We start from the raw sequence: 18,353 nt of genomic DNA, 5'->3' as shown, positions 1-18,353 counted from the left end.
ACCTTTTCGTATCCAAAATCCGAGCTGGAAGCAACTGGATCTATGTGATTATCTCAAGGAAAAAAAACAAAGCCTAAAATACCAATTATTTTTTCTTTTCGCACATTTCTGTGCAATTATATCTGGGGGACACTCCTGCATCCTCTCCATATGCCCCATAAATTATTTATTACCCTAACCCACCCCCCATATAATTGCATCGAAATCCACAGTTGAAAAATTGGCATTTTCCGCCTCTGCATTTTTTGCCACAATATTATGGGGTGATACTGAAGCAAGTCCAAGCCCAGCAATGGATCTGCACCATTGAAACAGCCAGTAGTTTTCCAATCAGGGACAACTACTGGTTTCACATTTGCCGCACAACTACGGGCTCTGGCACCAAGGATGTGGAGTGGGACCAGACAGTCCCACACACTTCCTAGGCCACACACACACAAATGCAGCACTAGCCCACGAAAGCAGCAAGTGCGTGACCTCATAAGGGATTTCCTGAACTGGCAAGTCAGGAAGAAGGCCAAACAACAATATGGCTGAGGAAGCAAGCGAAAATCCCGTGGCACGACCATTTTAGGGCACTAGTCAAGTTTAGTAGCCATATGTGGCAAACTCGAATGTGCACACTAAAAGTAATGCAAAAATTGTACACATTTATCTGCTGCCACCAGCTTGTCTTTAGGCACATATGAAAGTAACCAAAACATATGTGTAAAAAGCTAGGGTGATGCAGAAGTATCCCCATTGCACTGCACTGTAAGGTGCTGTGTGCAATGTTAAAAAGTACAATAATTTAAAAAGGGAAACATAGTTTCCCAGTGCTGATAGTCGGAAGGACTTATGATCAGTTTTCCCATAACAATGAGCAAAAAGGCATAGGAGGTGAAGCTGGAGGGCTTCTACCCCGGCTGGCCCCTACTTATTTGATCCTTGACCTCACCCAGTGTGGCCTGCCCCTGAATGCAACTTCCTGCACCTCCCCTTTCTCGTCCCATTTTATCAGGGGTTAGGTGTTGGCAGTGTTTGGTGGGCATCCCCACTATGTGAGCGGCCTCCAAGGCCTTCCTGTGGGCTGTGAGGCCCCTTGGCTAAGCCTCAATAGACCTATACAAACCACAAGGCCTTCTACTTTAGTGAAATGGATTAAGTACATTGAAACTTTTTCTTCTGTAGGCATTCATAGTGTGTCAGCAAAAAACGCCATGTGTTGTTTAAAACTTCCCAAAAATATAAAGTTCTGTAGGCACAGAAGCAGCTCCCATTTCCCCATGTTTGGTTTGTGCAACGGCTGAAAACAACGTCCCGCAGTCTTGGCTCAGCTGGATCTCTGACCCTCCAGCCAGCCCATCGATCTGTAGACAGTCACTCACATCCTCAAGAGGGTCTCTTCACCAGTGAGGCCTCAGGGCTGTTATTCTGCATGAAGGCGCTCACCTCAGTGGCTTCAGTCCTAGCAGCGCCCAGCGATGTTCAACAACAAGTGAGGACCTGCAGCACCCAATCCAATGCCTGTTATGCTACAGTATGGTATAATATGGCGTGCCTCTAGATCAGGCTGGAGCACCTTCATTTCCTGGGGCTCCTGGCGGGAAGCTGCCATTACCAATAAAGGCTGCTATCCTATGACATGAACTGAGCATTAGTCCAAAGGTGCCTGCCAGTGTTGTTTGCAAACCTCAGAAGGAGGACACCTATCACTACTTTGTTGTGTAACTGATTCTCTTGTTGCTTAGAGGACTAGAATTATTCAGTGCAAGGTGAACATATATGTTTTCCTATTATGTTTAGTTTGGTTGCCTTCTCCCCTTTTTCTTAACAAAGGAATGTATTTAGTTTGCATTGAAAGTTTCTACTATTTGGTAGTTAGGTTCTTGGGAAGAGGCAAATTGACCATTACAGTGAGCGGTTTTACACCCCAGTTGGCCTGCAGCATCAAAGCCCGCAAAACGGGTCCCATGCTGCTTTAGGGGTGCCTCACTGCATGTGGTCATTGTCTTCTTTTTCCCATAAAGCCAAGGGGCTATTTTAATAGAAACACAGCAATACAGTCACACGTGAAGAGCAGAACTAGGGTACCTGTGACACTTACTGCTGTGCCTCCCTCCTACAGTATTCATTGAAACGGGTGGCTGGTTACTACACTATGACGATGTGAGTGACCAGATTAGTCACCCACATCTACACAGATTGTGCTAGCTTGTTAAACAGATAGCTCACTGAGTTCTGTGTTTGCTGCTGAGATCTGCCTTCTCGCCGCAGGTCAATTGTGCATGTTCAGAAGGGCCTCCTCACGCGTTCATTCCTCTGGGGCTGATACATTGCATAATACTAAAATGTCTAATATTAACACTGGTGCTGTGATGCAGAGTAGCATGTAGTACACAAACAAAGTACCATCAGTTAGATTGACTTTTACCATTACTCATATAGTGCCCGATTCATGAAAAAGTGTGCATTTATCCCGCAAGGGCCGCGTGCCAAGACGGACACTGCGTGAGCCTGCGCACAGAACAAGAACATGCACGCTCTGCGTATTCATGGAATTATTTGCTCAAAGTAACCATATATGCAAGTTGTGGTCGGAACGCCCCCCGACACGCACCCACGCAAAGCAAAAACAACCAGAACCGCCACCTTTGCAATCTCCCCAGGCGCGAATAGATGCACCCGTTTTAGGAATAGCCTTAGATTAAATTGCGGTGAAAAACAGTCTTACATTAGAAACTTGGCGACTAAACATTGTCTTCAGCAATACAAAAGCTCAACTAAAACCTGTAACTGGCTACTTCTGTTTGAATGGCTGAAATTTCATGAAAGCCATACATTCTGGTCAAATTTCAATGACTATAAGAAGGGATTACGACCTACTGAATTAAATCCCATCCCAGAAAATAAATGGCTGGTCTATATTGATGAATTGTATTACGATGTGGATGGGCCTCTTGCATCACCGAGATCTGACGCAGCAAAAATAAGTATGGATAGTTTTGAAATAGAGGAGTCGATGTTGTTAAGCATCCTAATGAAACCCAAAAGTTTGCATGCTGCGGGGCCTGTCGGCATACCTAATGTTGTAATGAAGGCACATCCTGCATTATGGGCTTGCATATTAATAAACTTATATGAGCACATAGAATCCACTGGCACCATACCACATAGCTGGCGTAAATCCACCTTGATACCAATTCTCAACAAAGGTGATAGACTAGCCCTGCATAAATACCGTCTATTAGCTATGGTCGATACTAGCCAACAGATCTTTGCTACGATTCTTTTGAAAAAACGCTCTAAAAAAATAAACTATTCAGTCCTTTCCAGACAGGTTTTAGAAAAAAATTATAATACAGTTACAAACATATGTGTCTTGCAATATTTAGTTGCAGAAACCGCAAATGAAAATAGGCCAAATCACTATCGTTGTTATGTTTATTTTAGTAAAGCTTTTGATTTTATTCCATATGCGCTAGTATGGGAAAAGCATATAGCCTGGGGAAAATGTACTTGATTACATCCAGCAGTTATACACACACACACATCCATTACGATTCGTTTGAACCTTGCAGGACTATGCACGAGGTACCAAGATACAAACCGAGGGCTCAAACAAGGACGTATTTTGGCCCCGATTTTGTATGATCTGTATACTGCAGACTTGAGTCATGTGTTCCACTCGATCAACAACATTTTACCAAAAATAAATGGCGTGTGGATACCATGGCTCTCGTACGCAGATGACATAATTATGCTTGATCTTTCATATTAACATATTATAGTGAGAAGGTAACTCAAAAAAGTGGTTGACATCAAAGCTTTATATTGTGCATCGTGGGGGTTCAATATAGAGGGACTTTTGGAGGTATATTGAGTAAGCAGGGTACCAACTATATTGTATGGTTTGGTAGTGCTAAAAGGTAAACAGATATCCTGGTTGGAACAGCTTGAAGGTGAACTGTTGCACTCTGTCATTAAGGTGCCAAGCCCTGTACCAGTAGAGGCCCTGAGACTAGAATTCGGGGTCACCTCGCTCACGACGATATGGTATGTACAAAAGACCTTTTTGTACGCCAAGTTCTTGCATGGAAGCCAAAATACCAATGACCTATTCCTGCTGATGGGTAGAAGCACTGATCAAGTAAACATAAATAGTCTCATTGTAGGAATTACAAAAACAGCTGACACCTTCATAGAAGCACTACATTTGGAATCAGACATCTTAGGTACTGATCCTGATTTTGAAATGAAAATACAAAAGAAATCTAGGATGTGGGATATAGCGATATGGGATGTGGGATATGGGATGTGGGATATGGGATATGGGATATGGGATGTGGGATATGGGATGTGGGATATGGGATATGGGATGTGGGATATGGGATATGGGATATGGGATGTGGGATATGGGATGTGGGATATGGGATATGGGATATGGGATGTGGGATGTGGGATATGGGATATGGGATATGGCGATGAATGTGGATGAGCCGCATAGGACAATAAGGTATAAAGAATGTTCATGACAAAGCTTTCTGTGCCGCATGCCCTGTGTGTTAGTATTTGACTAAGTTGTGCTCTATGAAATGAAAACGCTTTACACTATCCTTGCGTTTAAATCTCTTACCAACTAGGGATTATATTTGGTGTGTGGCAGAACATCCCTTTGGGTGCACGCTTATGTCGTCTTTGTCACAAGGAGATCGAGACCAGTCGCCACATTTTGACTAATTGCACAACACTGATAACCTGATATTGGCAAGGCTATGTAGACTTGGTCACAAATATTGAGGGCATTCCAAATGACTAGTTTTGGTCTGCTCTATTTGGGACAAATTTGATAGTTATGGTAGCCACCACTTTTAATATATGGAAGGAAGCACTAAAGAAATTTTAAGTTAATTGATTACCAAATTAATTTCTAAATTTCTTTTATATTGAAATGTATTATGTGTTTATACATTTTACTGTAGATTAGAAAAGGTATGTTTATCATATGAATATTAATTGCAGCTTATTGCTTCTTTTTTTTAAATGATGTATGTAATATGTTTAGTTTTGTCTTCCTTTTTTATATTCAGTGTGCTTAAAGTTTTGTAAATTAACTAAATGTACACAAAAAAGAATAGATGCACCCTTCAAACAGTGCGTGCGGTCCCCCGCAAGCAGGCCTGCATCTCGGGGACCCTGTGCGTGGTCCCCCGTAAATGTTACCAGAACCCTGACAACATGCATACGATACTTTGTGACTCGGGTAAAACTCTGAAAACCTGCATGTGATCCCCCGTAAACTCTTCCTGCACCCCGCTACAATGCGTCAGCCATACAGACCAAGTGTGGTAAAATCTATCCATGCATGAATGAAGAGCCGATGACTATGATCAGAGACACCTACATGGACAGCCTGGACTAAGCACCAAGAAGCCATGTTGCTGATGTCATTAGAGACTCCACGACACAGCAGTGTTAGACATGAAGTACACGTGCAATTCGCACTGCACCACACAAAAACACACTCAAAAACATGAAGACCATGAATGCACAGTTCTATAGTTAAAGGACAGATACATATACATACTGTCATTGCTTTTATTATTTTGCCATTAGCCAAATGCAGTAACACAGAAATCGCAAGGCACAAGAGATCCTGAGCAAGCTTGCTGATGCTTAAAGCCAATAATTACGTGGACATACAGGAGTATATACGGAACCTGATCAAACCACGTATAGCTAATCCATAGGGAATGTAGTATAACATGGACAACGTATAAACCGCATTATGAGGTTTATGAAAATTACAGCAGGCCTCAAATCATTGAGCAGGAGACGAGCTGAGCCGATTGAGGCTGGACAGAGAGCAAGACGCGTGAGACAGGTCCCACAGCCAAGGTGAAGAGATACAAAGACATTCTAATCCCCAGACGACAAAGGGACCAGCTGCTGGAAAATGGAATAAATCCACATAATTAGGAGCTGGAGAGCTTGTTTGTGTGGTCTCTAAACATGTGGTACAGCCGAATGGAACAATGGACAATCTTCCAGGGTGGGAAGAAGAAGCCAGTCCCAGCACCCAGCCACAGATTGCTACACGTATTGCTACTGTTAGGAGAATATTCTCATAAGGCAAAAGTGGTGTACACAAATTACAATACAGACACATAATCATTCACATTACCTTGAAGAGGTACACTGCGGGGTGAGAAACTCGGCCGAGTGCCAGGCATGGGGGAATCAGCTCTAGCCAATCACAGTTTACCACTCCAGGGGTGGGTAGCAAGGGGTGAGAACCAATGGTAGGCCCACTACTCTGCAACAATGTAGTAGGTAACGTCATGGGGATGGGACAGGTCAGCCACCTGACATGCGAGAGCCAGTAGAGTAACATGTGTAGGTGACCATATAGGTTATTATACTCCCAATGGCCAATCGCACTAACTGATACATTTTTGGAGAGAGGCCCAAGTAGTGACGGAGTGATGACGTGTATTTAGAGTAAAACGTCCTGTGAGCCAGAAGATACCGAGACGTACTGGAATCCACCTGTGTTCTCGTATCGACCCCTGTTGGTTTTATTGCAATAAACCGCAGTTTGAACTTGCCATTGACTCAGTGCTCTGTGTATACTGGGGGAGGGAGTTGGGCTTTCCAAGTCCACGAACTTCCAGCATCGCTTTGGCATAACTGGGAGTCTTTCCCAACACAGGCCCATAGAGTGCTTGTGCACATTGTCTGATTCAGAGCAAAGAGTACGAGAAAAGTAATCTGTTTCCTGGTGAAGCCGTCATTTTGGCAATGAGAGTATACGTCCTCTTTCTATGTTGTAGTGCTTCTGTGTAGAGAGTCGTTCAAAGGGGTGTGCGTGTGGTGGGGAATATTGGAAGAGTTTCATAACTGCACTGCAGGCTCATGCGGCCCAGGCTGCTGGTGGCATACCACTGGCTCAACGGGCACGAGCATGTGTTTGCAGTGGTGTAGCATCACACTTACTACGGTGTGCACTGCGTTTGGCTCCCAAAGATTGGGCCTGTTTGTCAGTGGCAGCATATGCTTTTCCCGGACCATTTTATTTATTTTATTTTATTTATTGGGTATTTATAATGTGCCCATACACCATGCATGGAAGGTTGCCTGAACAGGGTTTCCCTCTCTTCTCGTAGACTTTGATGACTGCAAAATGTGGGGAGTCTGTGACCAGCTGTGTGAAGATCGCGTGGGCAGCCACCACTGCGGCTGCGTGGAAGGGTACTTCCTGGAGCACCACAAGCACTGCCGGGCTAATACCTCGTGTAAGTAATCACTCAACCCGTCCCTTCGGCATGTTTGCATTTCTAATAAGCAAGTATTGTTTGCTACTCCAAATTTAGATCCAGCAACTAACCTTTTTTTTACCCTGTTCAAGGAGGGGGGGGGGTCAGTGTAAAATCTCATTAAAGAAAAGATCTTTTCAAATATTATATTTTGTATGTTGTCCTTTGAATTACATAAGCACATTTTGGGAACTGGAAGCGATTCGTAATCACTTTATTTCATGCAGAGTCAAAATAGCAATAACAAGGAAAGGAACATATGAACGAATGAAATGTAAAACAATTGAAAAAGTGAAATATTCATCTTGCTTTGATTGTGCCGGCTCACACAACAATCAGGCCACCCTTGCATACTCAAAGTCAATGTAGGCATCATTGACATCAATGTTGTCCAGATGACAGATGTCACCATGACATTGTCCTTTTGTGACACCTTTGCCAATGTGAACTTGAACAATATGGAATTGCTTTAGCTATGTTATTCAATGTGTAATGCAGTCCACTTAACTAAACCACGTGTGAAATTATCCTTCTTGCACTTTTAACCCCCTATGATGTCTGGAAGTACATCTGTGAAACTGATAGAGAAAAGACACGCCTCCATAATATCAAGGTGCCTCATCCCCATATGTGACACCTTCAGCCAGTCCTGACTTTTCAGCCCGAAGAACTTTGCACTTTGGGACTTGTAGTTATGTTTCTCCCATTACAAGTATTCTCTTACAAGGTCCGACGTGCAACATGATGTGAAAAAGCCAGGACTGGTGTCACACATGACACGAGGATAGTTAGCAGCGGTTGCATCTGTGTTTCAGAGGCTGAGGTTTTGTCTTTGCTCTTATAGGGGTGGGGTGGCAATATGTCTATCTAGTGGGTGATATGTCCTCAGAGGATGCTCTCTCTGTCTCTGATCTGGATCACTCTGGCTCCTCACTCCACAAGTGCCACTGTCTGTGGCCAGGTGGCCGGTCTGTTGAGGCACGATCATGGCCTCATAAAACCAGAGTGCTCGGTCACGTGCTTGTCTAATACAGTAATGGCGCCCACTTGCACTGCTTTGATGCACTGATGAGTAGACGTCTTCAGTAAACTAGAACAGCCCCAGACAGCCTGAGTTAGCATTGCCAATGAGTGCTTTTTCTTCCAGCTGGTGTGGCGTCGATAATCTTCTCCAATGGCCGCGATTTGATCATCGGGGACATGCACGGACGAAGCCTCCGTACCCTGGTTTCATCTCAGAATCGTGGGGTGGCAGTCGGCGTGGATTTTCACTTCCAACTTCGCCGAATCTTCTGGACTGACACTTTGCAAAACAAGGTAGGAGGGGATTTCCCGCCAAAGACATGTTATGGGAAGTTCGGAGTCTCGGAAGCATGGCTTGCTGAGTGAGTCTCATACTTGCGACTCGGGCGGACACAAGCCGTTTCCTTGTCTCCCGAAAAAACATGCCTTAAAGATAGAGATATTCTATGACCATAACTTTTACACTGTACTATTACAGAACATATCTCAGACAAAGAAGGCTTTTGTAGGATTCTGTCTTAAGTCCCTTTTAATTTTACTCTCAACCGAGTCCGCATTCCTAATTACGCGAATAGACGACATTCTTTCAAAACGAGTCAGATTTTTGTAAGCAATTTTTGGAAACCCGACCGGTTCAGATGTGAAAACTACCTTGCTATTCTGCATGATAAAAATCAGTTTTCTCCGGCCTACTGGTAATGGGGCGGTAATTGAGCAACGGATAACAAATATTGACAGCATTGTCCAAACACAGGCCCGATTTGGTTTCGCTGACTTTTTTTTATGAAACAAAAGGATTAAGTTTTCTGATGACTAAGTATTTAAGGAGAAATGTCGGAATGCAATCAGTCTAAAATGAAGGTGCTACTTGATTATCCATGTACTTTTCTAAATGGATGCCTTGTAATTTCATATTTCTGTCAAATACTTTCTAAAGGCCGTTCCACAAGGTCAGAAAGTAAAAGACTGATCAATGTGTAAACACTGTATAAGCATTGATGAGTTCTTCACAATAGAAAGGGACATTATGTTATGTGTCAATAATGAAATGAGAAGGACCCGGCCAGTGGTAGGGTGACATGCAGGCTGAATACTCCCCCACCGCCACAGCCCGGGGGTCCCCTCTTCTTGTTAGAAGGTAGAGTTCTAGTGAAGGTTGCCAACTCGATCCCTGGTTTGCCCCAGATTACCTGTAACAGCACTAGTGTTCGGAGGCCACAGCACCATTGCATATTGTTTTAGCAGCTGCGTGTGACTGGGGGAAGAAATGCAGAACTGTGAGGGGTTATTTTAGTGAGTAATTAGTCATTTGGTGCAATGCTGCCCCAGAACCACACCTCCCCTGAATAAATAGGCTCACATGCATCCCTGAATCATGTCGGCGGTCAATAATGCGCCCACTGGAAATAGTTTGCCAAAAAAGCAAAGCCTCCCACCATAGCAGATAATGTCTAACTGTCATATCCAATGCACATGTGAAGACATTAAACAGCCGATGCCACATTGCACAACCGCAATTGCACCAGGCAACAGCAGACTTACCTACACGTCATCTAGTTCTGGGCCAATGTAGAAGGGCTCAAAACATTCTTGCATTTGTTTTGACATCACATGGGGCACTGCCACTAAATAGCAGCGGGGCATGATGCTGACAGAAAGAGATGGCACACACTGCTGGCTATGCATACTAAGCTTGGGTACAAACTAGATGGCTTTGCAGACGTAACAGGAAGTGGCCCCTGGGAACTGTGGGCAGCACAGCCAAGCAGGCAATAACCAGAACTGCATTCAGTCATTTTATCGGAAACAAAACCGAGTGGTACATTTCAGAGTGAACACAAACACAGAAAAACACAGAAACGTTTAAATAAATATATAAAGGGCAGTGGGGCAAGGGGTTAAAATGGGTCAGGTTGGGGGTGGCATTAAAAGGGTGGAAAAAAAGGAGTTGGGGCCCAAATAAAAAAAAAGAAAAGAGAAACAGTGTGTTTCGATGTTTTGTCCACTCTGTTATGTACCACTCTGTTTTTGTGGTCGGTAAGATCACACATAACCTCCAGAACCTGTAATTGGTAGAAGTTTATGAATTCATCTTAACCACTGGCATTGCCCTGGGCAACCTTCCACGTCATCATTTATTCAGGCCATCTGTGCCTTTGCAAAAGGGGGCTAGCCATATGCAAATCAGTCTTGGTCCTGCCACTCATGGGAGCAGTCCAACCCGAACTGAGACCATGTCCCCTCTGCATGGAACCAACCCCAGACATACAGCGGGATAGATGTCACCAGTGCCAAAAAGTTACCTGCAAGTCCCCATATTACTCTGGCAACACATAAGCCTCAGGTGTTGGGAGGAATATTGTAGCCAGTACTGAAGCATTAACACAGTGAGTGAAAAGTGGTAAGCTGTTAAAACAAGACATGTTGGACATGAAGAAACTGTGGAATGGCCCAAGCCACCAAAGCAAAACACGGGAAGCCATCAACTGGGATAACGGCTGCCCTGATCCAATAACCATATATAATATCTCACCATATTAGCCATTGTGTGCTGATCCATCTAGAGTAAGTTCTGAATGTCACACTAGCCTGTAAATTAACTCGACATGAATAGTCATTGTGCTGTTTTGTAGGTTTTTTCTGCAGATATCAGCGGCTCAGACGTTCAGGAGGTTCTGAGTGCATCTGTCGACAATCCAGAGAACCTTGCCGTGGACTGGATTAGTAACAAACTCTACATAGTAGAGACAAGTGTGAACAGAATCGATGTGGTAAACTTGGATGGAAGCAACCGTGTTACACTCATTGCAGAAAACCTGGGCAATCCCATCGGCATAGCGCTGGATCCGACAGTTGGGTAAGAAATCTGAGAGGCTTGTGCTTGACCTTAGATGGGCACCATTTCTCCAACTAATCCCTGCATAGTCAATCTCTGATTACTTCCGTCCACTCCATCTTCTGCCGCCCTTTGAAATGTCACCACTATGTAGCATTCGGAATCGTGCTTCCTACGGAACTGAACCATTGTCTCGCGCCTGTCTCCTCCACACAGAGTTTACACTATTTCTCTATGGCAACTTTGTGGGAATAAAAAGACCTTCCTTGTTGTGAAGTAGGGTGTGACTAATGAAACGGAAACAAGGCAATGTGGGGAAGTAGCACGATGTAGCGGGCAGAGGCATCAAATAGGCTTCTTTTACATCGGCAGTTGTGGTTCGATGCCAACTGCCCCCATATCAATCTTCATCACTGCATATTCTGTACATTAGAAGAATTAGAATTGTCTCGAAATCGTTCAGCGCAGTCCCAAAGGGTTCCTTTTGTTGTATCCTCTTACCTTCATGATCAAAAGTTGGAGTTTATGAAATGCTGTTGGACGAGGGGGATCACTATTATCAGGAATCAGTTATTTTGGGATTGCATGGATCGCCACCACAAATCCCTGGGAAAAGGCTCTCAACTGGTGGAGGTACAAAAAATACTCTGTATTTTGTTCCAATCGCTGCCATTGTTGTTTCAGGGCACGGTACGTTTATACGGTTTAGTCTTGAGGGTCAAGGACCAGTCCAGCCTCGTGCATTAAGTCTATGAATGCAATGAACATAATAATAACTCTCTATGTTGCCAAAGGGAATGGATATCGTGGAGATTAGATTTTTTAAAGTTGCTGTGTAATGAGCGATATCTCGGTCCTTCCAGTATTTCCAAAGGACTGTATATACTGTATTCTCCTCATTGTACAGCTGCTCCAACCCTCCCTAACCATTCAAGAATTGCTAGTGAATAATATTGACGATGTGCTCTATAAACTATAAGAGCCACTTCTATGCTTTCACAATGGCTTAGCAGCAGCATCCTTAAGTCTTATAGACCGAGGAAGGCGTCGATGGCGCGGCCCAATGGCCCCGACCTAATGTTATTCCCAGAGTTGAAGTCAAGAGCTATGAGTTCGGCACGAGTCATTATCCCAAGCTAGAATTAGACACCTCGAGGTCTATAAGCTATTTTGCACATGGATTTGTGCAACTAAAAAGGAGAGCATCTTTATTGTAGGACCCACATTAGCCCACACAAGTAAATTGTAATGTGAATTTAATGAACATGAAACTAGTCACAAAAAACTTTGCACATTTTGTGTTTCATTGATGTTTGTTCATTTGTGGCATTGGGCTGCACATGCCCCAGTCTGCCGTGCCCGAGCGAAAGACAGTTGTTTCGTTGCTGCTTGTCAGGCTGCTGCTCAGGGTAGAATATTTGGAAGGTGTATACCAGAGATTTTAGACTCCATTCTGATGGACTGGGAAGACGTCTATAATGAAATCTATGTGCTAATTAAGAGAGCGCTCTTGAGGTGGCTGAGGGCCCAAGTTCCAGGCTCACATTGCGGGGTGCCACTTGTTTTTTTTATTAAAGTTGTGAAACGGTGCAGTGGTTTATCACAAATTAAAAAAAACATAAATCAAAATTTCTACCATTGAAAATCGAGATGGGAACTACTCCTTGTCCCGTCTCTATTTCCATGATAGTAATCTGCGATGGACGTGGTGTGGCAGCATCCACAATTTGACAAGCCACTCAATTCCGGGCACTGTCAGAAAGCTGTGACTTTTGTTTACTGCAGTGTGCTAGCTCTGGATGTTTGCAGTGTCTCAAAGTGCAGGGGAGTGGCTGTGGGGCTTTTTGCTAGGGATGCACAAAAACCCTCGAATAAACATCAAATACATCAAATGAAGGTATGCAAGCTCCAAGAAAAGGAATTCACTGAGGAGCAAAGGGAATGTTCAGAAGTGATGCGGTTACATTGTAGCCTTTTACTTGGATCACTCAATCTCTAGATTTGTTATTGAGGCTAAATAACTACGGTCCGGCCCTGCTGGTAACGCCCTGCGGACCAAATGTGAGCAGCGATGCTGTTACTGGCAGAGTCAACCCACCGTCAGGAGTTATATCGTCATTAGCACCCGTGGGTGTTGAAGTCTAAAACAATGTATCCCAAAAGAGAATGTGACTTACCTTCTGTCCTGCAATGCCTCTTTCATGAGAGGGAGTCTGTTTTCAGTGTTGGTTTGGATGACGTAATCAACATTGAAAACGGACTCCCACTCATCGAAGGTGTGTGCCATAGGAGCAAAAAGTATGTGAGATTTTTCTTTTTTTTAACATGTTGTTTTTTGGATGCATAAAGCGGAGTGTGAGTTATAGGGGAGCACGTGGGGCACAAGGCAAGCCAGAACCTGGGAAGCTGGGAATGTGGGCTTATACAAGTAAAGACAATCCAGGCTGCAAGCTTTCTGATTGGCCAACACCCCCACCCACATTAAAAAAACTTCACTGTGCACAGCAACACCTCTAATGCCAAACCCTTTTAAAATTACAGTAAATAAAAAAGTGAAATGATACATTAAAAAAACAATGTTAGCATCTTAATATTGATTTCTGAAAAACAAGCGAAACCTCTGATTGGTTCTCCTTTTCCTCTCTAGGTATATGTTTTTCACAGACTGGAAGGATGCTTCTGGGGAGCCGAAGTTGGAGAGGGCCTTCATGGATGGCACAAACCGTCATGACGTCATCAAAACCAAGCTGGGGTGGCCGGCTGGAATCACACTGGACATTGTGGCGAAAAGAGTTTACTGGGCGGATAGCCGCTATGATTACATTGAAACCGCAACCTATGATGGCCTTCAAAGGTAGGTCTCACTGGGGGATCAGCGTCCCTGTCCCCGTGTGTTCACAGAGGTAATGACATGGGCCGCTGTGAGGGAAGTTCTGCTTTGAGGAAGTATCTCTGGTTGTCGTTTGGGCCAATCTCAAACCTGGGTACAGCTGGTGAGCTTATAAAGATAAGAGAACTCAAAGATTCTGTTATTTCACAGCATTGGAGATAGTCCAGTAGTAGGAGCGGCCAATCCTAGGATGATTTTCCAAATCAGTCTCAACAGACCAGGCACCTTTGGACATAAATTGCATGTGTTTCCAGCTCTGGAAAAGCCTAGATATACTGAGAAGGGAGGAACTCTGCTGACAACTTTACCCACTATTTTACCTTGAGTGTTGTGCTATGCAGTGGTTACAGGTGCACAACATTGAAAATCGTAAGGTTATATATATATGTATATGAAGTAATGCGTGTGGGGTATTTAGGGATGTGGAAACGGGGTTGGGCACAGCAGAAGATAGGCAGTTGTCGGTGGGGGGAGCAGGAAGGCCACCACACCCCCATTTAAAGAAAGAAAAAAATATGAAAATGTAGCAGGATAGCCCAGGTGCAGCCCGTTTGTCTTAGAAGCATGACAGCGCAGAGCAACACGGGTTCGAATCACAGGCCTCCCCTTAAAGACTGGTCTCTGGTATTAAGTGCAAACAAAAGATTACATAATTAATTAATTACATAGAAACGTGCATTGCATGCCTTACGGCCACACCTAAAGCATTCCTCACTCGCTATGTTGGCAGGTCCTGTAACAGTGGAAGAAAGCCAAAAGCATATACTAGGATATAAAGAGAACAACGTAAAACACAATGTGCCAACATAAATAGCAAAGGAAACAACAGTCTAGTAAATGCATGCCAATGGCACATAGTGGAGTCCTGTTGTTCAGAGACGGCATTTGCTTGCATTGTCGGAGATGATCCAAAAAGTCAAAGAACCAGTGCCTTGTTGAAGTGGCCTACATACACTTTTTGGTAATGAACCAATGTGCGGTCTGTGCGGTCAAATGGGGACATTCCTGTATTGTGGTGTAAGGCCTCAGTTAGTAAGCTGTGATTAGCCCTTGCAATGCAGGGCTGTAGTGTTTCTACTGGTGGGAATGGAAAATTGCCAACTTGCATGAAGGGTATATTGAGCCAGGTCATAGTTAAAAGTCGTTTGCAATGCTCTTGAATGGGTGTCGACGACTCGTGTTCCTCGTCAAGCACAGAACGCTGAACCGTTGACAGCCTGCCTCCTTGACGCTGCCATCTTTTCCCACCTGACATTCTATCCACACAGATCCGGTGACCATACCCACGCCGGCCATTTCTGCACAGCGCTCTGTTGCTAACCAGCGTTCCGTTGCTGACCAGCTGGGCTTGTGCTGTAGCAAAAAAACATACATAGATAAATTAGCACAGCTTCAAGCGGGAAGACTTCAATAGCGTGCACTTTATGAGAAAAATACAAAATTACAATTGTTATATGTGTATGGACCAAATGTTGGTAAATTGACAGTTACAAGATGATAAAATCGCGAGATCTCTTGTCCCGCAGGAAGACGGTCGTTCATGGCGGTTCATTGATCCCTCATCCGTTTGGGATTAGTCTGTTTGAAGATAGTGTGTTTTTCACGGATTGGACGAAGCTTGCGGTGATGAAGTCTAATAAATTCACAGAAACGAACCCACGGGCGGTGTTTACTTCCACACTGAGACCCTACGGCCTGACGATCTACCACAGCCTCAGGCAACCATACGGTAAGAGAAGCGGCTCTTATAACTGTAGTCCCATGTGCGTCTACGGGGGACGGCATCTCCATAGCAGATTACAAGAATTGGGCAAGGGGTGCAACAGAGTAAAGCGCGTATATGTCAATTAAGTTTAAATGTCTAACAACCCACCCGCAATGGAAGTCAATTGTCGCTCTGTGTCTGGGTGACAAAAAGTAAGGGAGTGACTGCAGATGCACATTCCCCACAAAAGTGGGGGGAAATCGTACCTTTTAGTTCCCGCGGGTGTAAACCTCTGCTGTAGCCATACCTATGCCTCGCATGTATACATTTGTGGAATACGTCTGTTCCCGCTGTTACCCAAAACAATCTCATCACGAGAACAGGAATACTTTGACCCAACACAGAGCGAAAATTGACTTCCATTGCGGGTGGGTTGTTAGACATTTAAACTTAATTGCACTTCCTTTAATACAAACTTTATTCTCTCTGACCCTCCCACACACTCCATAACCATAGGACTTCCTCGCTCAGTCTCAACCACAAGTATAAAGCCATGATTTTCCTGACCCAATCCTTTTTCTGTTCGTTCATTTGCATGTAACAGCTTGAGGTCGGTTATACAGCTGATCCTAATAACTTCAATCCTAGGCATATTCTTAGCCATTTAAAAGAAGGGAAATGAGTCCAAAGTATGCATCAGTAAGAGGTGCATGTACCAAGCTGTTGGGAGATGTGTGTGCCCGTGTTTAACATAAGCTGTACGCTCCCGGGATCGGTGGGCAACCCTGGATTCTACCATTGCTCACTGGGCCATTGAGTGCTGCTATAACTGCTTCGACTGCCCCCGCCAGTGCGAAGCAGGCTAATGGCGCTGTGTACGCAAGTAACATACAAGGAGAACGGCCTGCAGGAGATCTTAACTACGCACTCCGATGCTGGTTCCTGATTGTATGCAGTTCACCAATTTAAGGACATATTTACTGTACAATTTAACAAAGGTGGGGTGTTATTTCGCAACCAATGCCACAGACTTTGTTGTCTAGGGATAAGGTAAACTCTGCCTTTCTTTTCTCTCTCTCACACTCTCTATTTCAGTCTCTCTCTCTCGCAACCCCGCCTTCCCCCTCTCTTGTTGTGTCTCATCCTCTCTAGACACATCATACAGAAATTATGACCCGCCGCCTTGTTTGTGTCAATCAGCATAATAATCAGACCAGTGCGAGTCAGCAAGATGGGTGTTTTGAAAGCACACACCTGTGAAACTGACCCTCTAGTGTCGGGTAATTGAAAGTGATCTTGGTTAATTTCATGTTTTCTTTTTCCAGTAAGAAATCCCTGTGGAAGCAGCAATGGGGGGTGCGAGCAGATCTGCATCCTCAGTCACAGGATGGATAATGATGGCCTGGGATACCGCTGCAGGTGCAGGCTGGGATTTGACCTGCAAGCTGACGGCAAGCGTTGTATTGGTGAGGATTTTGACTGTTTGTCTTTCTGAAAATCTTGGTCCCATCTAAGTAATGGCGTGGATTTATCTTAGCATCCAACATAATGAAAACAACTGTGGAGCAGCAGCATTGAGAATAGAGGAGGACATTGGATGAGCAACCACATGGTTTCCAAAGAAATCTAAAACAACCCCAAGTGTGAACGTGAGAATATTTCTGCATATTGCCTTCTATCTCTGGGAAATCGAGATTGCTTATGGTGCAGAAATCCTCTGTTAGAAGTAGCATCATCATGAAACAGTGTTTTCCAGGATAAAACACATGCTAAAGACTTGTGTGTGGTCTCTCATGAGGTCACTAAAATTCCATTCGTTTCCAAAATCACTGCTGAATGCCAGAATCCTTTTCACTCCTTCGAGAAAATAAGAAAAGAATTGTGCTTTCAGCAAAAACTGAGTTTGCCTCCTGCAACAGGCCATGAAAGCTAACAAATAGACTTTAAAGTGATAGTATTGAAGGCTTGAGCAGTTTTGCTATGGTCGATAAGGCAGAATAACCTCTTACGTGGCACTGCAGATAAACATGACCATTGGAAAGGGGCCACATTGTTTGCCTAAAGATCTGATGATCTCTCTTAGAGCCTACGTGCAGCTCTGGCGTATGGATTACTATATTCTGTATTGCTTTTATTGCCAGGTGGTGGTGCAGGCCCTTCCATTCTTCCATACTCATGGATTAAGAGAATTATTTTATCAGATCTCTTGCATGTTTATTGGAATGAGCCTGACATCAGTGAGGCAGGTGTCACTACAAAATGGGCGAAGATATGAGTAGCGAGTAAAGAGAAGAATAGGGGAATATGAAGGTCCTTCTCAGATAAACCCAACGGCTGAACCCCAGATCCTAAAGAGAAAATGGGCTACAAGGGGAGCATCACCTTGAAGATTTTGACTTTGGAAAATACATTTTAGCCGGAGCAGTTGGGATCTATGCGTTTGCACCAAAGTGAATTGTTAGCTGCCTACCTTATTCAGCTACTTCCCTCTCCCCTGCTTTTTTCTGTCTCTTTGGGGGGTCGGCCCCCATACCTTTGCACTCTCCCATTGTACCTCTGAATGAGAGGTGTGCCCCATGCCCCTAACTACCTCATCCATACACC

General features: G+C 44.2%; 1 protein-coding gene across 2 annotated transcripts in view; it reads left to right on the top strand.

Annotated features, from left to right (window-relative positions):
• Positions 1-18,353, top strand: part of LRP2 (LDL receptor related protein 2) — a 516,831-nt gene that overhangs the window by 134,344 nt on the left and 364,134 nt on the right. For both annotated transcript variants that reach the window (XM_069616158.1, XM_069616157.1), the window contains exons 10-15: positions 7,146-7,274; positions 8,443-8,612; positions 10,952-11,175; positions 13,802-14,008; positions 15,571-15,773; positions 17,075-17,215. In XM_069616158.1, coding sequence (XP_069472259.1) covers positions 7,146-7,274; positions 8,443-8,612; positions 10,952-11,175; positions 13,802-14,008; positions 15,571-15,773; positions 17,075-17,215 — 1,074 coding nt within the window. The remainder of the gene's footprint in view (positions 1-7,145; positions 7,275-8,442; positions 8,613-10,951; positions 11,176-13,801; positions 14,009-15,570; positions 15,774-17,074; positions 17,216-18,353) is intronic.

This window comes from Ambystoma mexicanum, chromosome 9, assembly GCF_040938575.1.
Source record: "Ambystoma mexicanum isolate Mex_15411 chromosome 9, UKY_AmexF1_1, whole genome shotgun sequence".
In the NCBI taxonomy this organism is placed as follows: Eukaryota; Metazoa; Chordata; class Amphibia; order Caudata; family Ambystomatidae; genus Ambystoma; species Ambystoma mexicanum.
The sequence above is the reverse complement of the archived record's forward strand: the minus strand, read 5'-3'. Positions and strand labels throughout refer to the sequence as shown.